At 38.1% G+C, this 24797-nt stretch overlaps 1 protein-coding gene across 2 annotated transcripts in view; it reads right to left on the minus strand.

The window, feature by feature from the left end:
* The window catches only part of smad3a (SMAD family member 3a), a 36151-nt gene extending 13785 nt beyond the window's left edge, over positions 1 to 22366 (minus strand). The window contains exons 1-3 of one of the 2 annotated variants that reach the window (XM_048184509.1): positions 21917 to 22366; positions 3529 to 3722; positions 1114 to 1248 (exon numbers count right to left, since the gene is read on the minus strand). In XM_048184509.1, the coding sequence (XP_048040466.1) occupies positions 1114 to 1248; positions 3529 to 3722; positions 21917 to 22119 (532 nt within the window). In that variant the 5' untranslated portion in view covers positions 22120 to 22366. Of the gene's footprint in view, positions 1 to 1113; positions 1249 to 3528; positions 3723 to 3898; positions 4029 to 21916 lie in introns of those variants that run through there. The other variant, XM_048184510.1, reaches the window with a different exon arrangement.
* Positions 22367 to 24797: the final 2431 nt, after the last annotated feature.

Raw genomic sequence — 24797 nt, forward strand, 5'->3', positions numbered from 1 at the left:
TTCAGTGTCACATGATCCTTCAGAAATCATTCTGATAAAGCTGATTTGGTGCTTATGAAAATGTATTCTTTTTATGAATGTTGAAAACATTTGTGCTGCTTAATATTTTTGTGGAATTCAGGATTCTTTGATAAATAGAAAGTTGAAATGAACAGCATTATAAAATAGAAATCTTTTGTAACATTATGAAAGTTTTATATATATATATATATATATATATATATATATATATTTTTTTTTTTTTTTTTTTTTTTTTTTTTTTCACTTTCATAAATTTAATGCATCATTGCTGGAAAAAAAGACATACTATTATTTTTGTTTTGTTTTTAAATCATACTGACCCCAAACTTTTAAATGGTAGTTTATATACAAGAGGTCAGAAATGCATGTGACCACATTGTATTTATAGTGTAAATGCTGATGTGTCCTGGAGAACAATGGCCGCCTATTCACCTGTCAATCAACAACTTTGCTAAAACAAGGGTTTTATGCAAGGGTTTAAGGATTTTACTATGAAGTTTTAGAGCAGCTTAAATCAAAATAACCATCTGATCATAACATTTGGTACAGCAGATAAAAATGCAAAACTTCTTTACTATGACTGATATCAAGATGCAGACACAGATAATGTGAAGTTTACAGTTATAAATAAATACAGGTATAAATATCTAAAATGAGTGAGAATTCTGCTTGAAATATGTTTGTATTTATTTTAAAATTCTGATTTATTTTGGTTGAACATGTTTTTTTTTTTTTTTTCATGCATTAACTGTTCATTCTTTGTGCTTCATCAAGACACTGTAACAATGATATAGTGAATGGACAGGACTGTGTGTTTGGTCTCTTCTGCTCCTCCTACATCCTGCCAGTAAAGTGATCCACCCATTGTGTACTAGACCACTGGGACTACAGCTACAGACTAAACTTACTCTATTAGACCTGAAAAACATTTCAGATTGTGCCACTTTGTGGCAGCTCATAGCGATATATTAATTTAGAAGCCACTTGACATTATTTGGTTTGGGTTTTCTGTTCCATCTCAGGGCTGAATGGTTTTTATAACACTAAGAAACTCTCCAATACTTCATGTATTAGTGTGTATTTGTCTTCTACCTGGTATGTAGTTGCTCTGGGGTTCGATGCCGGCAGGAAAAATTGTGTTTTCTGGGATGGAGTGACTGTAGTCATCTAGAGGAGGAAACTCACTGGGGATTTCAGTGTGACGAGGCACCAGCACTGGAGGAAGAACTATAGAGAAGAAGAAAAAGTGAAAAAGAATGAAAAAGAAGAGAAAAAAAAAAAACATGATACCTGAATAACCAAACAAAAAAAGATATGTTTTGATCCACAACTTGCACAATGCACTGCATGTACTTGTCATATACTAATATGAATGTGAGGAAGAGCTGCACAATTAACACCTATGTGATCTCATTCCTAAATCACACCAGAACATTCAAATCTGCATTGCCGCTGCCACTGAGCCAGAGAGAGCAGTTGTCATGTATAGGTATGAAACAGCTTCAGTGTCTTTTCAACCACACCACTAATGAAACAAGTGAACTCCAAATAGCAAGGAGAGTCAAAATGTAATAATAATAAACTTTATTTTTATATAGCACCTTCAAAGCAGCTACTTATACTTTACATAAAACAAACCGATTGTCGTGTAAATGAACGGTTTCATTAAAAAGTAAATTGTCCGTTTTTAGTTGAAAAAGGTGTAGTGTAAACAGCCCCTAAGGTGATGTTCCCCTACATGTGAGCTGCATCTGGATTAAATTTTATGGTGATAGCATAAAGTAATCAAAAGTTCCAACATTTGGAACCAAGGTAGCCTTTTTGTTTAGCCCCTGACGTGCCCTAATGGGCATTTTTAAAATCGTTCCTCCATGAGGAATATCTTGTGATTGACGCAATGGATTATGTTGATTTTGGACTCATTTTTGTCAGGAGCATCCACTGTATGTAATGATGTACCATTTTCTACAAACGCCACATGAAAGCTACATATTTGTTTTTAGTTAGCGCCTGTGGAGTATTATGTGTCATAACCCCATGAGGAATATCTCGACTCATTTTAATCGTGAGAATCTGCTGTAAATAATGATGTGCAATTTTCCACAATCAGAACATGTTCCATGAAGTTACAAGGGAAGAAGTGATATAAATGCAGCATCCATATATTATTTACATATGGGTATTGCGGGGCTTCACGTACAAAAACTCGCTCAAGTTTAGTCAAAGCCCAAAACAATTACAAAACAATTATGCTTGTTGTATTCTACTCCATGAGACCTTACAAATGACATATGACACAAGACAATCTGAGCTGTAAGATGTTTTTGACACATTGTAGTACATAGTACAAAGAAGTATTTTAGAAATTGTGAAAACATTTTTTTTCTATTTATCAGCATATAACTCGGCACTACTTAGGAGTTCAATTGGCTACATTCATTGTAAAATTTTGTTGATCAAAATTTTGTGTTTTATTTTGTGTTGATCAAGGCAGTAGTTTTGAAAAATATGATTATTAATTTTTTTGTAGCTATTTGGCGCCCACCGGCGGTACACTCCGTTTAAGAGGGACTAACTCAGCACTCATTAAGAGTTGATCAAAAGTTAGATGCATTAAAATGCTAAGTTTCTAAGCTTTAAAATAATTAAATAATAATTAAAATTTAATTAAATTAAAAAACATTTTTTTTATTTTGTGTTATTATGTTCAGTGGTTGCTTAGTAATTTGATTATGATTTTTTTCGTGGGGACTGAACCCCAGCTAATATGTTTGATTATTATAAGGTTCTGAAGATCATGACAGCAAATTATCTTTTTAAGATTTTTGTATGTGTGTGTGTTTTAGATATTTTGTGTGTCAGATATTTACATTTATATTTATTCAGATAGAACAGCATAGAATGTGGACAGTATTTGAAGAGATTAAGCTGGGTGTATGGTATATAAAACTAAATGTTGAATTTATAATAACATACTTATGGTATTTACATACTTTGTGATGATGCATACACCCATAATGGTTATTTTAATACTTTTGCACAGTTATGTATGTGTGCGTTGCATTTTAATGTTATTTAATGTTTTGTTTTTTTGTTTTTACCAAAATGTCTTTAGCTTTGGTTGAAGTCAATTATCATATTTTTGTTTAAAGGGGTGGCCGCACTACACTTTTCATTCCATTGATTCCATTCATACGCATACAAATGCATGAGACTGGATGGTAAGCTGATGCAACGAAGTTTCACATTTTGCTGCACTGAAATTCTGATTTTAAAAAAGGTGTCAACAAGTGACATATCCAGTTGTATTGTAGTGTCCAAAGAAATTTTGCATGCAAAAATCTAGTATGACAACCCCTTAATTCATATTTAATTTTTTTTTCATGAAAACCAATCAACCAATAATTAGCAAACCCCCTGCGATCAACCTCTTGTTGAAGAAGGTCTAAACAAATGATACTGGCTGATATTGTACTTGACGCTTGTCTAAATATCAGGATGCATTACCTGGTGTCTCAACGCGCTGGTAATGGTAGGGATTGACGCAGACCTCGTCCTTCTTCATGTGAAAGGCAAACTCACAGAGTTCAATGGCTCTGAGCTCATGATGAGACTGCAGGTCGGGCCAGCGCCACAGACGACAGTAGATCACATGAGGGAGTCCTTTCCTATGAGATACTTGCAACCGACCATCTAGTGATCTGAGAGAAAAAGAGAAATGAAAAAACAAAAAGGCATTAATGATGATCACTGCAGCAGAAACAATCCCAGCAGCTCATTCTCTAAAATCAAAAGCAGAAATACAGCTGAAAGGTTATTATGGCTTAAGTCAGAAACATTGTGTAAAATCCTAAATCACCACAATATAAACACTCACTGCTCTAAGGCTTGCAGGGACAATGCCAAGGTATTATGTGAGACCGCAGATGAAGTAAAAGTGGCCCAATTTCCTGTTAATGTGGTGCTTTCGGTTACACGTCACACGTGATGTGAATGAGGTGAAGAAAGAGGAAGAGGAAGTCCAAAAAAAACTTTATGTTTCAGAACAATATATGTGTGTGTGTGTTTAGGGACTTGATTGTGCTCTAGTTTAACAACAGCATCATCTTATAAAGCCATATGAAAGCAACTGTAGACTCCTCACACACGCACACACATATGTAGTGCGAGCCAAATAATGCAAATCCCAAAAGCTCTTTAAAGCATGTCTGTCAGACCCCCCTCCTCCCACTTTTACACCCACCGAGCCTGGCCCAGACAACGGCACGGGCCTGCCTGCCCTGCCCGAGGCTTCTGAGGCTCTCCTAGCAGCTAAATATGCTTTTAATTTTTCATAGCAGAGCTTTCACTTCACAGTCAGATTGCGAGAGGAAAAAAATAATGATGAAAAATCCAGATGCCCCATGGAGAGAATGAAAAGAAAATATTACGCAATAACAACTGAAGAATAATCAAGAATATTTAGGCACAAACAATGCACTTCATGGTTGCAACAAGGCTCACACAGGCAGAGCGCAGCAAACAGAGCTGTAAAAAAAGGGTCACTTCCTTCAGTTCACACACAGTTCACACATGCACATCCAACCAGTCAAAGACACATTAAGGCTAATGGAGACGAGAGGAAAGGAGGAGAAGAGATGAACTCGGACAGAAAAACAAAAAATATATATTCCAGTACACAACATATTTTTACCTGCTTCACTTTTTAACTGCAGGCAAATAAACTCAGACAGACTTTTCTTTGGATGGCCCCATGTGGAAAAGGAAAAAGGCATAATCATCTCAGAATAATGTGGTGAAGGCCTTGAGCAATGGAGAACAACCACACAGTGAACTTTTCATGTCTGAGGAGAGTTATTCACCAGTCCAGTCTCAGACAAAGAGGACTTCTGCAGACACAATCGAGCACACCATCATATCAAAACACATTTTCACACTAACCCCGTTCTGTACGCCTACAGCGCTTCTCTTTACAGTCAAGGGCTGCAACTAAAACATTTTTATGATGCCTATCTGTGTAGCGGCCTCCTATAACGGCACACTTGCGGTCGAGATCAGATTAAATACGCCGACGCAATGCATGCACTGCTACGGTGTGCTGAAACGGGGCCGTACAGTATGGGCCAAACCTCTCAGAGCACTCTATTATACATGACTGCTACATTGTGTGCTTGAAATATGCAACAGCAGCCAAAGTGCTGAAAGAGAGGAGGGCTGTGCACTAGGTCAGCAACCCTTTGAGGAATCCAGGCCACAGATACCATTCATGACACTATTCATCCTTTATACACACTCCATAAAAGCAGAGATATGAAAAGAAAGGAGAAAAGAGGTGTGAACTTTCCTTACCGGAACTCTCTAAAAGGGGTTGGTCATATAATGCATTTCACATCATTTTGTTTTTGTTCTATACTGCACTTATGTTTTTGCCAAAAACAGGTCATTACGCAGTTTTTTCATGACTATTCCCTCTCTCACCTTTGAAATAAACAGGCCTTTTCCCCTTTTTTTTACTTGCATCTTGGCTTTGTTCATTCAGTCAGTGTTGGACACTAATAACAGGTCTGACTCTCCAACTGTCCTGGTCATATAACAGCTTGTATAAAATATTTGAGCAGCTACTGTATGAATCAATAACCAATGTCAAGCCCTTTATATTCTTGTGATAGTTGTGAAAAACACAGTGGTGTTTAAGAATAATAATATCTATCATACGTCCTTCCTTATGACCACAATGTGACTGGGTGGGCCATGGTGCTGTTACCAAATGTCGTTGTGACAATGGTCATGTGTCAGAAATGTAACAATCTTACAGTCTGTTTTCACAGTACATTGAAAAATCAAGGAAATGTTGCATTTTTTGACATTCACACTATCGTTCAAAAGTTTAGGGTTGGTAAGATTTTTTTTTGAAAGGTGTCTCTTATGCTCACCACTAGGGCTGCATTTGTTTGATCAGAAAATATTTTGAAATATTATAACAATTTAAAATACAGTTTTAAATACGAACGTCAAAGCTGAATCTTCAGTGTCACACGATCCTTCAGAAATCATTCTAATATGCTGATTTGCTGCTCAAGAAGCATTTCTTATTATTATCAATGTTGAAAACAGTTAATATCTGTGGAAAACGTGATAGTTTTTTCAGGATTCTTTGATGAAAAAAACACCACGTATTGAAGTAGAAATTTTTCATAATGATGTAGAAGTCTTTGCTGTCACTTTTGATCAATTTAATGCATCTTACTGAATAGAATGATTAATTTCTTTCAATAACAACAACAACAACAACAAAAACATATTAACCTCAAATTTTTGAATGGTGGTGTAACTTTGTGGTTCATACACAAAGATCTAATTGAGATAAAAAGAAATACAAAAGATAACAACAATTAGGATCATTTAAGAGATGGCAAAGTTTGCGATGAGATCAGACCTTGGGGTCTGGCTTTCATTAGATGCATCAGTCTGAAAATATTGTATTCACCATCAGTCCTTCATTTTTCCATTACATTCCAGTGCTCAGAGGAGAGGGAGCCTGTGTTTGCTGCTGCGTGGGCAGACCTCATGTGAAAAGGAAGCACTGAATGACTATTGATTGAGCTGCAGAGGGCAAATTAGGTCAGCAGTATGGCACATCCAACCAACATAAATGCAGACATGTGCACACACACACACACAGCCTGGAGGGCGGGTCTAGCCTGCTACCCCCACCCCACCCGCATGCCGGCTGTCACTTGAGTAGAGAGCAGAGTGAGATATGAACAGGGAGGGGGTGAGGAAGAGAAAGAGTTGAGGGGGTGAGCTGGAGGGATGGAGGGCTCTGACACAGGCTGAACCACGCTGGGCAGATTTAATCTAGAGGGTAAAAACACAGACGCTGTGGGCTGTAGTGGGCAATTTCTGTATCAGCCCAGGCACCCTTGACTTGACCATGACACTGACACTTCCACAGAGAGCATTATCTTACTCAACTCAATGCTTAAAAGGAATCAGGAGCAGGTCTATTTCTCCGTATGTTTTCATGCAACTCAGATGAACTTAATACAAAGTTTTGCTTAAACACAAATTTAGACAATGCAACAAAAATATGCAAAGGCAAACTACTGCCGATGTGTTGTTTATTTGCACTTATACACTACTAGATTTAACATGATGCATTTGTTTGACAGACAACAAGACAAACATCAACTTTCGCCTGCTTTTTCGTTTCACCTTTTCATGCTGTATTGAGCCTTTAGTGTGCATGTTTTTAGACCTGAACTTATATGTCTCTGTTTGAAATCACTGAGTCTGACAAAACAAACTCAGTGAACTCTGATACATGCAAATTTGATGCAGAGGGAGAGAAGGACAAAAGCAACTTTGACGTCAGACCAGACCGTCTGTGGGACCATTTCACCCTGTGGAACATACCCCGACGCAGCCCCCACAGCCCCCCTTTAAAAACACTTAAAGAGCACTGCTATTCCCCCTTCCCCCCAGCCTAAACCCAGACAACATATAGCAGTACAACAGATCTAATGCTACACGACTCAGTGCAGTGCAGTGATGAAGGACACATACCTGAATGTTCAGTTATTACTGAATATAAGATATAAAACAACCTAATCTTTTTTATGTCTGAACATAGTTACTAAACTTTGGATAATATTTGTATTGGAATAACAGCGGGAAGCTGATAAAATATAAAATCTGACTGTAAAAAAATACTGTATAAAATATCTGAGGGAAACCCAACTCATATGGAAACTCTTATATAGTCTAATATTCTTTACTAATTCAAGACTTATATAACTGCGTATCCTTTATTTATGCGAGTGTGGTGAAAATATCACGTTTAACTTGCATTATTTTTCGAAAGGTTTTGGTTTTCCTCCCTCTGCTAAAGTCATTAAGGCCTTCCTTAAGTAAACAGAGCCCTGCAGGGGTCTCATGTGCAGGTGGTTGGATGTGGTTACGGGGGCCCATTCTCAGCAGGGGAGCAGGACTATACATGGGTTTCAAAGACGTCACTTCCGCTATGCCCGCCGCCATATTTGGGACCAGTCACAGCTGCGCGTCCTGTTTAAGTCTATGGTGACAGCAGCTACAAATACCAGAGGAAGGCCAACAAAACTCTCTCAGAAGGTTCACAACAAGTTTACAATATATCTGGGATATGTGGTGCTGTTAGCCGTTTCAACAGTCGTCAGAACTACAAATTTATTTGATTTATTTGAAAATATTGTGAATTCTAGTTGCTGTGTTTCGGCGTGTTGTTACAGGATGAACAAATTCACGACACCAGCTGACTACATTACTTAGTTCAAGTATGCGTGCATGATTTTGTGCAAATATAAGTTGTAATTTTATGTATATCTTGTATAAATATATATGAATTACCATATATAGGATGTGTCCCGTTGAGTTAATTAACCTTCTAGCAAAGCGCTTCAGTTTACGGGTGTTCATTCAGTGCGCGCAGCTCAAATAATACTGTTATCAAAATGAGATGATTTGAGAAAAAAAATCTGTTATTGTTCATGATCCTTATTATTAATCAAACTATGTGTTGATGAAAATAATACTAGAACAATATAAGAGCTAGTTATTCAAAATAATGCATTCATTTTCTAAAAGAAATATTAAAGTTTTAATATTACTGTGTAGTAACGTTAAACATTTTAATGACTTAATCATTGCTGTTTGAGCTGCGCACGCTGAAGCTGAAGATAATAAAAACCCATAAACTGAAAGTTAATTAACTCATCGGAACACATCCTATATAAAATAATCCAGATATTAGTAAAATAAAAATATTACAACTAGCATTTGCACAAAATCACGCACAGATGAACTTGAAGTAACGTCATTGAAACCCCGAAACACAGCAAATAAGCCCAAATAATTCACAACGTTATTTTACAAATATATACGATTATAATATCATGTATAAGAAGAAGACAGTCCCAATCATATTAATGTTTTGTCTTACTTTTTGAGCGCTCGCGCTGAAGCTATAGATGATCATCAGCTCTGTGGGTTATTTACCTCAACGAAACACATCCTTTATGAGAATAATCAGATATTTATACTTAATAAAATTAATAAGTTTTATCTGTACAAAATGACGCGAATGCACAAGTGAAGTTTGAACAAGTTATGTAATCAATGTAATCAAACTCAGTCGACGCGCTCTTACCACAACAACACGCTGAAACAACAACACAGAGAATTCACAACATTTTATTACAATAGTGTTCTCGTTATAATGTTATGTAAATGACAGTCCCAGCAGTTATTAATGTTGTGCATTGCTGTTTGGCTGCCAGTGGTGTGGTCCCTTCTAAATGAAGCCAATAATTCTGCCGATCTAACTACTTTGGGATCAAATAAATTTGTAGTTCTGACGACTGTTGAAACGGCTAACATCACCACATATCCAAGATATATTATAAACTTGTTGTGAACCTTCTGAGAGTGTTTCGTTGGCCTTCCTCTGGTAATTGTAGCTGCTGTCACCATAGACTTTAACAGGGCGCGCAGCTGTGACCGGTCCCAAATATGGCGGCGATAGAATACAGTGACGTCACATGAAACCCATGTATAGCAGAAACACTACAACCATACAAATGCAGCAAGGGGCCAAAAGTAACACTCCAGTTAGCCACTTTTTTTAGCAGTAACAAAATACTGCACAGTTGAAATCACAATGTAAAATAATGTAAAACGAGCTAATCAAAGCACACACATACAGATGGCTTACTGAAAAAAATTAGGGCTGTCCCCGACTAAAGATTTTTCTAGTCGACCATTAGTCGACTAATTGCAGGTTTATATTTAAATACATACTGAGGGGAATACTAAACCATAATGAGCCTTTAATCTATAGGCAAAATATAGCCTATAATTAATAATTATATAATAATAATTCGTTACATTTATATAGCGCTTTTCTGGGTACTCAAAGCGCTTTACATATGGAAGGGGGAATCGCCTCCACCACCGCCAATGTGCAGCATCCACCTGGATGATGCAACGGCAGCCATATTGCGCCAGAAAGCTCACTACACACCAGCTTATTGGTGGAGAGGAGACAGAGTGATGAAGCCAGTCAGAATATGGGGATGCTTAGGAGGCCATGATGGACAGAGGGCAATGTTTAAATTTGGCCAGGATGTCGGGGTTAAACCCCGTGCAAGTGCACACTTAAAGCTTGCTGCAAAGCACTGGCAAAAGTAATGATTATGAATGTGTTGGGAAAAAAGGAAGACACTTTAATTATTTATTAAGAAACTAGTGTTCTCTGAGCCAGTGTCGGCTGCAAAGATGAAGTTGACGATGGTGCCTCGCCATCTCCACTGTCCAGTGAATGCGCCTATAGAGAGAAATGCACCTTTCATATGAATTACATAAGTAGAGAGTATTTCTTTTCGATTTGAATTGTTTTGTTTAAAAGTAGACATTTCAAGCTTTCTATAGATATATTTCTTATGTCTGTGAGGCAAGTGGCCTATACACTGAGTTTCGGTTCATTTTTGTGATGTGCGCCAGTGCACGGAGATCAAGATGGCAGAGAGCGCATCCTGTGTGTTTTCTTTATTTTACAAAGACACAAAATTTTGCTTTTGTGAGTTTACACATATAAAAGTAGACTTTATACAACAATATCTTCTCTTCTGTGTCATTCTCATACACTGTTTTCATTCAGAGCTTCCAGGTTCTATGTCAGAACGCCAGCTCATTATTGGCCAGCTCCTGCGTCAACATCACACGCATGTGTCGTGCTGCTCACGTGAACAGCACTGGCCAATACTGAGCTGGTGTTCTGAGAATCTGGAAGTGCTGAACTTAAACAGCGTAGGAGAATGACACAGAAGAGGAGATACTGTTGAATAAAGTCATTATTTCTGTTTTGTTTTTGCGCACAAGAAGTATTCTTGTCGCTTCATAAAATTAAAGGGTTAGTTCACCCAAAAATGAAAATAATGTCATTTATTACTCACCATCATGCCGTTACACCAATAAGACCTTTGTTAATCTTCGGAATACAAATTAAGATATTTTTGTTAAAATCCGATGGATCAGTGAGGCCTCCATAGCCAGCAATTACATTTCTTCTCTCAAGATCCATTAATGTACTAACAACATATTTAAATCGGTTCATGTGAGTACAGTCGTTCAATATTAATATTATAAAGCGACGAGAATATTTTTGGTGCGCCAAAAAAAAAAAAAAAAATAACGACTTATATAGTGATGGCCGATTTCAAAACACTGCTTCATGAAGCTTCGGAGCGTTATGAATCAGTGTGTCGAATCAGCGGTTTGGAGCACCAAAGTCACATGATTTCAGCAGTTTGCCGGTTTGACACGCGATCCGAATCATGATTCGACGCGCCGATTCATAATGCTCTGAAGCTCTGAAGTCTTTATTTTGTTTTTTTTGGCGCACCAAAAATATTCTTGTCACTTTATAATATTAATATTGAACCACTGTACTCACATGAACTAATTTAAATATGTTTGTAGTACATTAATGGATCTCGAGAGAGAGAAAATGTCATTGCTGGCTATGCAGGCCTCACTGAATCATGACATTGTTTTCATTTTTGGGTGAACTAACCCTTTAAGGTTAAAGGTCACTGTAGTCAAGTGGACTAATGACTTCTTTAATACCTTTCTGGACCTTGAAAGTGGTGATTAAATTGCTGTCTATGGAGGGGTCATATACCTCTTGGATTTCATCAAAAATACCTTAATTTGTGTTCCGAAGATGAACAAAGGTCTTACAGGTGTGGAACAACATGAGGGTGAGTAATTAATGATTTTTCATTTTTGGGTGAACTAGCCCATTAATATTCAAGGGGACAGTGAAATTTTCTTCTTCCAGGTTTGAAATCGATACTGAGTAAAGTCATTTGATAAAAAGTAAGCAAGAATGTTTTGTACCTCTCACTTTAATAGTATCTGAGTACCTGATCATATTATTCTTCTTTACCATTATTTTTTGACAGGTACATTTTCTGCAAATATTCTTTTGCATGGTTTCACTTACGTCAGAACTAGGATTGGAACTAGACTGATAACCAACACCAGACAGTTGCTGTGCCCGCCCCCTTCTTCTCATCCTCCCATCACACCTTTTCAACATTTTAATGAGAACAGACCCATGCTGAAAACATATAGCTAAAGCGGGTTAGATACATCATGAATTGTGTCAGGGAAGACAACTTTCAAGAAAGATCCATCAAAACATTTCAGGCACTTGGGCACAGTAATCCAAGATGCAGAATTAAACTAGCATTGTAAACTTAAGTCCAAAGTATACTTCAGTTTTACACATATGCTAGGTTATGCATACAGTGAGCAATCTAAATCGTACGCACATACTGTATGCACACAGCCAGATTTTTCTAACTGCATGTACTCTGTACCCTCAGCTCGCACATGCCCACTGAATTTTTTTCACTATATAACACGGTGGCCCAAGATATTGTTTAACAGTTGAAAAAGAAACGGAGGAGAAAGAACAACAAACTACTTGAGATGGCAACAACAGACGGCCACGTTGACGAGCAGTTGTGTCTGAGGATTAAGAGACGCACACAACTCCAGTTTAAACAAGTACAAAGATATTATTCTTTGCACAAGGGGTGTGCGATATTGACAAAAAAAATTATCTTGATATTTTCTGGGATTTTATCGATAATTAGACGATATTTAGACAATATTTTGCTGAGTGTGTTTATTGTGTTTGGTAACTTGGCAGGACTGCCGTGGACAGCTGACTCCTAAAGTTTTTGATATTCTTCATATTCTGTGTGGTGGTCATTTTGCATCAGTGACAGAAATTATCTCTTACACTAAATTTAATAAAGCAATAAGCCCCAAGAAGCCGTGCTTTACAGTGAATTTATAACAGCTAAAGGGCCGCGAAGTACCTAAAACCCCCTTAACTGTTATAAATTCACTGTAAACCATGGCTTCACAAGGGCTTATTGCTTTTTTAAAACAGTTACCACACAATACAAATATTAAAGCCAAAAAAATATGTATCAATGCAACTTTCATAAAGTAAAATCATTAAAAGCCTTCCTTTCGCTGGAAAAAAAATAGCCCCTGACCGTGAACAGCAACAGAAGTTACATTTATTACGACATTAGATGGCGGCAGTTTGTCTTTTTGAGAGCGTCACTCAGTCACACAGACTTTTATATTGAAACTTGTTGTGAACATGGAACAAGATGCAAATGACAAATGACTGACCTGAAGGAAAATGCTAAAATTTAATGCAGGTAATACACTCGGTCACTCGATATCTTTCTCACAATACTCTTCTACATTATGCAGTAACTTAAGCTTCAATGAACAAAATCAATTGAGAACAAACATATGTTTACGTTGCTAACAGTGGTTGCTAAGACAGACGCAGCTACATACACACTCAGTGGCGCATCAATACTTATGTAATGCGGTCAGCTGTATGTTTTACAACAGCTTCGAACGCGGCTCAACCAATCAGAATCAAGGGCCGGAATTATCCGTTTTATAAAATGATATAACTTTTATGGACATTTTGACCTTTATAAAGCCATTTTTTTAACCTAATTAAATGTATGCATTATCTTATTTTTTTTATTTTTATTTTTTTTTTTTTAAATCAAATTTAATTAAAATTAGGGCTGCTACCAATCAAATGAAATCAGTATCAACAAAATTCACCTTTGCAATGCAGAGGAAACACAGAAGCTGCATCTGTGTCATTTTTCATTAGATGCATTTACACAGACTGTTTAACATGACACAAGACAATAGAACCTATAGAACTAATAGATACATAATAATCAGTGATACTGTCTACACTGGATGCGGTGTGATGTGACACGACAAATCCCTGACAGTAAACTGATGTGTCATTCTATTTTTGATGTCTGGCACAAAGGACAAACGGATTTGCAACGGTCACTTTGTTGCGTCCAATGCGGACAGATTCGAGCTGTTGCGGTGCGATGCAACAACGGTCTTGTCAAGTGTTAGACACGGTGTAAAATTTTCTGTGTTTTAGTCAAGCGCGTTTGGCATCGCCCCCCATATATAATATAATATAATATAAAATTAGAGTTACTTAAATGATTAAACATTAAAACAATCAGATAACAAAAACCATCAAAGACATTAACTTTTAGTGTACCTGCAATACTATCGAGCCACCTCAGATAAAACAGTCTTAAAATTAAAGACTACAGTGATTAACTTGGATCAGTGTCAGTGTACATTTGTGGCAGACTTTAAAGCAAGTCTCTCAAAACTCTCAGACAAACTTCAAAACATCCTGTGCAAAGTCTACACTGGCACTCTTATAAAAAACACATACACAGAGAGAGTTCACGACTGAAGGACGGTTATTTTCTCAGGGTGGTCAGAATCAGTCTGAGGGTCAGCGGTAGGGTTAGTGATGACAGAGTAGTACAAAGCAGTCTTGTTGTCTGCTGTACAGAGTGTCTATTATTCCAGCAGATATGGAGGCGGCAAAGAGCTTTTCTAAACCTTCAACCCCGGCAGGAGCCACAAACCCAGAAGCGGCCCACGCCCTCCCCTGGGCAGACAGAGCATTCCTGAAGGCTGACTAACCCCGCCTCGAACAACACACACACAGGAGAGACGCACACGAGCACACGAGACTAACGCTCAAATACCTGCTCTCGTTGCACAGACTTGCATAGACACAACAACAGTGTGTGTACACATACCGTATACAATGAATGCACACACTTCCAGAACACAGAGACACACAAACACGCACTGTACACAAACTCACACATGACAAACTGTGTCGCTAATCTTCACCACAACTGCAGTCAGACTTGGCCCACTTGGCCCACTTCATCACTTGGGTGTTACAACCCTCATAACACTCTCAGGGAATCCACAAACACCTTCAGAGACACACTATCAGTCAAACAGAACACAAATATGAACATAACTTTCACACACACAGACAGGGATATATTTTGCATCAAAAAGGTAACAGCATTCAGTAGTTCTAAACCGCTCAAATTAGTGGTGCCTCATTAAACATCTGGTCTGGAAACCGAAAGGTTCTTGAGAGAATCAGGAACTGGGGTGGGGAGGGGGTTACGATTAGTCATCCAACAACCAACTAGCTGATAAGCGAGGTTGACTAGTTTTTCTGACATACACTACCGTTCAAAAGTTTGGGGTCTCAAAGATTTTTTTAATGCTATTGAAAGAAGTCTCTTATGCTCACCAAAGCTGCATTTATTTGATCAAAAATACAGTAAAAACAGTAATATCATAAAATATTATCACAATTTAAAATAGCTATTTTCTATTGTAATATATATGAAAATGTAATTTATTCCTGTGATATCAAAACCGAATTGTCAGCATCATTACTCCAGTCTTCAGCATCACACGATCCTTCAGAAATCATTCTAATATGCTGAATTGGTGAAACATTTCTTATTATTATCAATGTTGAAATAGTAAATTCTGTGATATATTTTTTCAGGATTCTTTGACTAATAGAAAGTTCTAAAGCGTCTAAACAGCATTTATTTGAAATAGAAATCTCTTGTAACATTAATGCATCCTTTAATGCATCCTTGTTAAATAAAAGTATTTTTTTAAAAAACTGTTGAACAGTAGGGTGTAATTTTTATATTTTTTAGCAGCGGTGCTTTAAGTGCTGACGGTAGGGATGGGTTACAATAGTTGACTAGTTGGTTGTTTAGACAACTAGTTGACCATCTATTAGAGAATTGACTAGATTATGTAGATTCTTTCTTATATAACTGTTTTATAGCTGTCAGATGGAGGGACAGAAAGCTCTCAGATTCCATCAAAAAGATCTTCATTTGTGTTCAAAGATGAACAAAAGTCTTACAGGTTTGGAACAACATGAGGGTGAGTAATTAAGGACAGAATTTTCATTTTTGGGTGAACTAAACTTTTAAGGCTAACATATTTATACGAAAAGCCAAAAAAACTTGGGGACTTTAAGGTGTTTATTTAAGGTCTACATTTTATCAGTTCAGGCATTCCCTGAAAGAAGAAACAATGACCTTGGCATTGCTAGCATCACATTTTGCTGTTTGAGCTGCACGAATTCTATTTAAGCACCGTCACTACTACAGCCATACATATTCAGACAGACATCTTTGGCCATTGTGTTGTGTTTTGCGTCTCAGAGAGACCCACCACAAGCTTTGCGTTTCTAAGAGAGTGATGTTAAAAATAGTCATTTGTCTGGTCTTACATACTACTGTTACATTCAGTTGCACTCTGCACACCATGAAACATTTGATCAGGATCAGGTGAACCCAAAACCAGCCTAATGGGCCTCAGGATTTCCTTGAGGCCTATTAGACTACTATTTGTTCTGTCAACTCACAAACTAAACAATACTAAAAATATGTAGTTTAACATTACTCGACCATGAATCATCACTAGTACACCTAACCGCAGGTTTCTCCAGGACAGTCACAGTAATAAGAGTACAGTAAGGTGCTTTAGATAAAACTGTTAAAAGACTATGACGAGTCTGCGGCCAGCGGCGCTTGTCACATAGTGTCTTTACCGTTTGTTTCAGCCAACACTTCAAAGAGTTGTGAAAATTTGTCACGCTGTCTTTCACTCTCTTTCGATCAGCTGCCACACAATAACTCTGAATCATCAGACAGATTCACTTCCCTCAGACGAGCGGCGCTTTGAAGGCATTACCCTGGCTGAAACAAAACAACCCTCGGTACATCAATTACAAGCCAATGACATCCAATCTCCACGTTTTATCAAAAGCGCCTTTGAATAACTCTATAGAGTTTCAGGATGTCAGACTCAAAGCCAGACATCTCTTCAAGGCGAAGACACTTTCAGTTTCAAATGCCAACAATAAACTCTATCACCACGGCAGGGAACATACAATTTCTTAGCTGATAGGCGACCCACACAATGGACCACAGGTTTTATTCACAGTTCAGATGCCTTTGAAGTCATTGTGCGAAAAGTGCAAAAGCAAACAGTGACTGTGGGGTTGAGATATAGCAGGCATCCCAGAACACAGACAAGCTGTGGAACAGACATCCTCTCAGGAAGTCTTATGTGGAGACTCCGATAGGGCTTCGACAGGTGTATGGCAGGCGAAGGAAGTGTGACTATGGTATAATTATGTTTTTCGTATCCTGTCTTGGACAATTTCAATCTGTCTTCCATCTCCTCTTTCCGCTGCTTCTTTTAAACTTGGTGTCCTTTTTCACTCAATACTATCTCTTTATCACTCTTTCTCTGGATCTCTAGCAGGCCGGGACAGGTTTCCAGCATGAGCTGCGTGTGAGGGCAAGCCAGGACTGTGTGGCTTGAGGTGAGTCGAGTTTGACTGAGGAATCTGGATCCTCCAGCAGGGTGAGGCAGAGTGTTGTATCTCAGATGTGAAGGCTACCGTCTACAGATCTGGCCAAGAATAGAGCCTTGGACTGGACACTGCGCTGATTCAGGTTACACTACTCTAACAACAAGGGGAAAAACCTGACTGAAGTCTAAGCTAAAACTGTTTTTATGCACTTAACTGACACTAACCCAGTCAAAGAACTGGTACTCACATCCCAATAGTAGCAGTCTTCACTTGTTATGGTTTCTGTCACCACCAAGCTTTACCAGAGAAGCACCAGTGGGTCACACCACAAAGCCACAGGCTCAAACTCCCTCTCCCTTCGGGGTGACTCAGCCTGGCCTCTGGCCGGGAGCCCTGCTTTCACTGAGTGATCTGTTGTTTGGAAACAACAACCAGTACAAAAGCGCTGCAGGCTTGCACTGCTCGGCCCTGTAACACCACAAAATTATGCAAACTTCAAATTTGGAAAGGAAATCTCTAAGGGACTATAAATGTAAATGTTGTGACTATAGGATTACATACTCCTTCATAGTGTCTTCTAGTTTTTAATTAAAATCCGTTAGCCAACCCAATTGAGCAAATATAGTAAATTTAGTCAAGCAACCCAAATGTGTCAAGAAAATGACTTTGCATATAGCTCATGAATAAACTCTCATATGAGGTTCTCCAGCAAAGTCATTTTGCAGAATCTGGTCCCGTTTCAGACAGCTACAGCTACATGTGATCATAAGGCTGAAGACTACAGAGAGGTGAGGTTTTTTTTAGTCTTTACCTTTACAGTATTTTAGTCTCTGTAAATTGATTTAACTCCCGTTAGCCAACCCAATTGAGCAAATATAGTAAATTTAGTCAAGCAACCCAAATGTGTCAAGAAAATGACTTTGCATATAGCTCATGAATAAACTCTCATATGAGGTTCTCCAGCAAAGTCATTTTGCAGAATCTGGTCCCGTTTCAGACAGCTACAGCTACATGTGATCATAAGGCTGAAGACTACAGAGAGGTGAGGTTTTTTTTAGTCTTTACCTTTACAGTATTTTAGTCTCTGTAAATTGATTTAACTCTAAGTTACTCTATCAGTAACCTTGTTGAATTAAAATCCAAATTAATTTACTACATTTTCACTGGTAATACGATCAGAATACAATACAAATAATCAATATCCGTCAATTTGACTGACTAGGTTGTAAATGTCTGTCATGCAGATGCAGATGGAAAATAATTACAGCATCGACACACACATCACAAGATCATTTTCTGTCAAGAGCTTCTTTAATCTTACCTACTCTCTCAATGTGAAATAGACAATAGACGCTGCAGTCCGGTGGATCTGGTGACCCTATTTAAAGGGTTAGTTCACCCAAAAATGACATTTCTGTCATTAATTACTCACCCTCATGTCGTTCCACACCTGTAAGACCTTCGTTCATCTTCAGAACACAAATTAAGATATTTTTGATGAAATCCAAGAGGGTTTATTTTATCATCAATCAAAAGCAGTGTAATTACCACCATTCAAGGTTAAGAAAAGTAGAAATAGTTAAAATAGTCAACATGACTACAGTCGTTCAACCTTAATGTTATGAAGTGACGAGAATACTTTTTGTGCGCAACAACAAAACAAAAATAACTTTATTCAACAATTTCTTCTCTACTCCATCAGACTCGTACGCATTAGAAGCAGTGAACGCAGTTCAGCACTTACGTGTTTACATCCAAACGCCGACTCATTATTGGCCAGCTCCAGCATCATGTGATGCTCACGTGAACAGCATTGGCCAATACTGAGCCGGCGTTTGGACGTAAACACGGAAGCACTGAACTGCGTTCACAGCGTCAAATGCGTATGAGTCTTATCTTATTGCTTAATGTAAACATTACAAACAAATTGTGGAAACCTTGATACATATTTTTTAGAATTCTTTGATGATTATAAAGTTCAATTTATTTTTAATAGAAATAATTTGTAACATTATAAATGTCACTATTGATAAATGTAATGCATCCTTTCTGAATGAAAGTATTATTCTTACTGACAGTAGCATATTTACACAATATAATATATAGACAGCAAATTAGATGAACACATCATTATTTAAATGACATAATTGCTTATTTTATACAACATTTACTTTCCCAAGGACAAGGCTGTCAGCATGTTTGGCAAATAACAGGAGACGATAACACTTCTGTTAAACTTGGGTAAATTTGGTTTTATATTCGCACATTCAGACTTCCGCATATGCTACAGTAACTTTGTACACTACATTGGACATTCAGTGGATGTTCGCAAGTAAGTATGCCATTAAAATAATACTTGCCTATTTTTATCGATTGTGAAAAATGTTGTATGGTTACAATCATTGGTTGTAAATATCATGTTGCTGTTTAGAATTTGCAAACATTAATTTTATTGCACATCATTAGAACGCCCTTAAACGCGGAAGTCCGAATGTGCAAATATAAAATATCTCAAATCATATCAAAAACATCTCAAATCTGTCATCTGCTTGATTGGCCTGACCTGTATATATATTAGTCTATCATAAAATTCAAGTGAACTTCTAGCTGAGGCCATCCTTAAAAATATTTTGGTTTGCAGTAACAGTAAAAAAAAAAAAAAAAAAAAAAAAGGGTCGGTAGGTCGGTCTATATATTTTTTTTTTCAAGTTTCAATGTAAAAAAAAAAAATAAATTTTGGTGATGGTGATTACGTAGGTATGAATTTAAACAAATTAGCATATCGTGGCGTCACTGACTGGGTCTTTCAACCCGTGCTTTCGGGGGCAGCCGTGTTTCCACTGTCGGGCCTAAAGCGGGCGTGCTAGTGCGTGCCAGGGCCAGTCGCGTTTCCACTGTCACTTCCGGGGCTTGATCGTGCCTCATCGGGGCTTCCTCGGGGCCAACGGCCCGGGTTTTTCGGCCCGCCGAATAACTTGGTCCAAAGCGGGCCAGCTCGGGCTTGAGGAGGGAGTGGTTACGAGCAAAGGCGGAGTTTATCCGTGTGTGGAGACGGAGGCGCCGATGATTACATGTAGGTTACCAGCTAACACCAGCATTAAAGACTTTTAAAATCATTTTAGCTCAAAACTCACTTTCAGACAGCAGCAAGTGTTTTAAATAACTTATGTTTGTGATCCGATGTGGATTCTGATCACCAAGACTATGCGCGCTATTACCATAGTAAACATGGTAAATACGACGGCTTGAAGAAATCAGAGAAATATACGTAGGCTATCACAATCATGTAATTATTTTATCTGTCAGCACGTCTCGTCTCTCAACGGGTTGAGACGAAGCGAACGCACCGGCCATAGTGTGACATCCGTTAACCAATATTGTAAACATAGATGACGGTTTTTATTTAAAAGAAAGAAAGTAGCCTTCGTTTGTATGTAGGCCTAGGCTATTTATATATTTACAATACTTACTTAAATATAATTAATATTATTTTATTGCTTTTGTATTAGTTGTTTGAAGAGTAAAAAAAACCAAATTGGTCGGTCTTAACGCAAATTTACAACCTGCAAGTCGGTCGGACTTAAAGCAAAAAAAAAATAATAATTTGAGTCGGTCCTAAATTGACAGGGTCGGTCGGGTTACGGCAAACAAGAATATTTTTAAGGATGGCCTGACCTTCTAATTATTGTAACCTACTATCCAAACCAGTCTATAAGACAATATCTTACAGCAACAAAAAAAAAAAAACATATTTTACAAAAACTCTGCGCTGACCTCTTTAGTGAGTTCTTAATTCGCACAATGTTTGTATACATCAAGAAAAGAAGCCATGTTTCTCTGTGCTGAACACAGCCTATGGTACTGAAGTGCAGAGACTGAAGATCTGCTGAGTGCAGGGACTTGTGGGCTCGTACGGGCAAGACCTGTGAGCAGTTGGCCTGCATCGTACTGTGACATAACGAGATTAACTAGTCATTGCAAAACTGAGAGGAAAAAACAACTTTAAACCACAACCTACATCCTATATCCACCGATGCACACACACTTGTGAAGAATAATAGAGCTGAACGTCCTGCGCCAAATATATCCGCCATCCAAAATATAAGCACGGAATTCCTAACACGCCGTTTAGCCCAGATAAAGCAGCTACAGCGCTGCCCAGATTAAGGTCGGGTTATATAACCTCATCAGAGAGTAAATGACAACCCAAAGCAAACTAAATGTGGGTTTATGAAAGCCCAGAAGAGCATGAAGTCATAATAAATCAACAGGAGTGTAGGAATTTGATCATATAAACAGATACGAGCTGCTGCACTCATAGTATGAGATGGTGTTCATGATCTATGCAGGAAACACAAGAGTTGATTTCTCAACAGAAGGGGCTCTGCCGCTTTCTTTAACTTTCCTGTGCTGTTTAAATGTGTTATAGCTTCAGTTTGAGACTGGTTGAGCTAAAATCACGACAGTAAAACAGCCCCACTTCATCACAACCCAATGCTTTCCCTCGGTAAAGTCGAGGATGTGTTTAAGAGCACTCACCGTGGTATGGTGATACACTTGGTGTTGACATTCTGAGTTGTGATGGCTTTCTCCAGCTCGTCCAGCTGTCCCGTTTTCTTCAGCTTCTTCACCAGACTCTTGACGGCTTTTTCGCACCATTTCTCCTCCTGTCCGTTCTGCTCTCCCTTCTTCCAGCCCAGCAACCTCTTCACGATCGGCGGAGTAAAGGGTAAAATTGACATGTTGAATTCAGTTCAACGTTCCTCTATTGCGCAGTCTCTCACGCAACTCGGAGAGAGATTCGGGATACTTTTGTAATTTTCAGTATAAACCGAAGGCGTAAAATCAAAATAAACTGCTTAGAGCTCGATAATAATATGGAGGAAAGTGAGAGGGACTTGAGGCGTGACTGAGACACAGTCTCAAGTTCAGCGCTCAGCTCAGCTCCGTCTGTCTCCCGAGATCATCAGGCATAGCGCGCGCGCCACACACCACTCACTGCCAGGCCATTCATATCACTCCGCGCAGGAAAATAGTCCCCTCCATCCCGTCTGGACAAGTTGGAAGGGAAAGAAAACAGATATATTTAATTAAATAAGTGATTACCTCATCTGTTTGTAATATAGCCTACGTTTCTGTGTACAGTTTAAAAAGTGAGGTTTGCTCAAATTTAAAGTCATCCGCTGTGCTGTGTGGTGCGGCTCTCTGTGATGTATTGCGTCTGTATTTAAAGGTGCACTCTGTGGGTTTTTTTTCCTCAAGTTTTACCCCTAATGCAATGAAATGTGTTTAAAATTATGTACAACCACAAGCGGTTTTTCTGGTGGTCCATGAGTGCGACATGTTGACATCACATGGCTAAAATCCTCCCTTATATACAAAAACATAGGCTATAGGCTATATGCTACCATAGATTAAGATAGAAGCAATGTCATACATTTGAAACAGTCCTGCTGAACAGTTTTATTGCTCTCTTCCTCTTGTGCTATTGTAAACGCTCATAAAATCCACCCAATAACCACTATTAGACAGTGACACACAGGAAACAAGTTATACAAGACCTTATCATTCACAGACTCACTAAAAGCAGTTACAGTTTAATTCTCAAAAGAGAAAAGAGTGACATTCCCTTTGCTCTCCCACCCCGACTCTTTCTCTCATAGGACTGTCTGTGAGTAGGCTAAGTGGGATATTCTACCGAACTGAGTATGCAGTTAATTAATGTGATACTGGGCATGGGCTGCTTTTTTTAGTGTGGGAGTGGGTATGAAAGACTTTGAGTATGCAGATGCCTTGCCTCAGCATGACAACATGTGATCATACACATCCCTAATGTAGTAGTAAACTCATACATACACAAAAAATGACTCTTTTGAAGAACAATAAACAAGTAACAAACCGCTTTTTTTCTTTCTGCACATTATAAACAGTTAGCTAACATAGAGGAGATTAAAAATGTATGTAGTATAATATTTCCTCCACTTTTTAGTTCTTGTGTGGACTTGTGATGATATTTTATCATCATTATTTTTTTTATCATGATTATTTATGTTTTTAACTTTTTAACCTGAATGTTTTTTGTTTGTGTTTGTTGTATGTGATTACAGACCATCATCTTTGGGAACACACACACATACACACACACACACACACACACACACACACATGAACATATGCCAGTGGGAGTTTAGGTCATAAGTGTTAAAGACGTGTGTGCGGCCAAGGGCCAGCTGTTACACACAAAATGCAAACATAAGGGACTGCACTAGTCAGATTTGATTTATCCTTATCAGATTGAGCCCAAGATTTTTGTCCCTCTACACAAGACATTACGCAAGAAGGAAGCAATAAGTAAGAAGTGTGCAGTTTTTATGCCAATTTCTCAATTTTCTCAGATGTTATGATAAAACATCATGGCAATTTCATGAATTTCGTGAAGTTTTTCATTAGAGGTCATTAAAGTCTGCCCACACAGGTTTAGTTAAATTTGTGTATGGCAACTTTTAAAATAGTTCACTAGCTGTGCTAAAAATACCCTGGACCTCAGCTCAGCATGCTGGCACTGCTTCTTCCTTTTATCTATTTTAAAGAACATCTGATGTATATATTCTTTACAGCATTTCCTTTCTTCTTGTCCTCCCACATGGTTATAGTCAATATATGCTCAAAACCGATGCATAAACAGATCCTTCTGTGCACAGCATGACACACCTCATGAAAAATTACTAAAATGAACAGATTTATGCTCTAATTGGCTGAAATATAATTCCAGGTTTTCAAGAATTAAAGGGATAGTTCACCCAAAAATGAAAATTTGATGTTTATCTGCTTACCCCCAGCGCATCCAAGATGTAGGTGACTTTGTTTCTTCAGTAGAACACAAATGATGATTTTTAACTGCAACCGCTGCCGTCTGTCAGTGGTATAATGCAAGTCAGTGGGAACTTGGACTATAAGAGTAAATAAAACACGACAGACAAATCCAAATTAAACCCTGCGGCTCGTGACGACACATTGATGTCTTAAGACACGAAACGATCGGTTTGTGTGAGAAACCAAACAGTATTTATATCATTTTTTACGTCTAATACACCACTATGTCCAACTGCATTCATCACTCGATTCGTTTGGTCTGATCGCGCTCTGACAGCGGCAGTGATGTCTCGCGCATATACTTCAATGAGAGCGAGACATCACTGCCGCTGTCAGAGCGCGAAATACTGTTCGGTTTCTCGCACAAACCGATCGTTTCTTGATTTAGGACATCAATGTGTCGTCACGAGCTGCAGGGTTTAATTTGGACTTGTCTAAGCAAGTCTCTTATTGTAGAAGTTCCCATCCACTAGCATTATTTGACTGACAGACAGCAACGGTTGGAGTTAAAAATCATAATTTGTGTTCTACTGAAGAAACAAAGACA

Source organism: Megalobrama amblycephala, linkage group LG3 (assembly GCF_018812025.1).
Source record: "Megalobrama amblycephala isolate DHTTF-2021 linkage group LG3, ASM1881202v1, whole genome shotgun sequence".
Lineage (NCBI taxonomy): Eukaryota > Metazoa > Chordata > Actinopteri > Cypriniformes > Xenocyprididae > Megalobrama > Megalobrama amblycephala.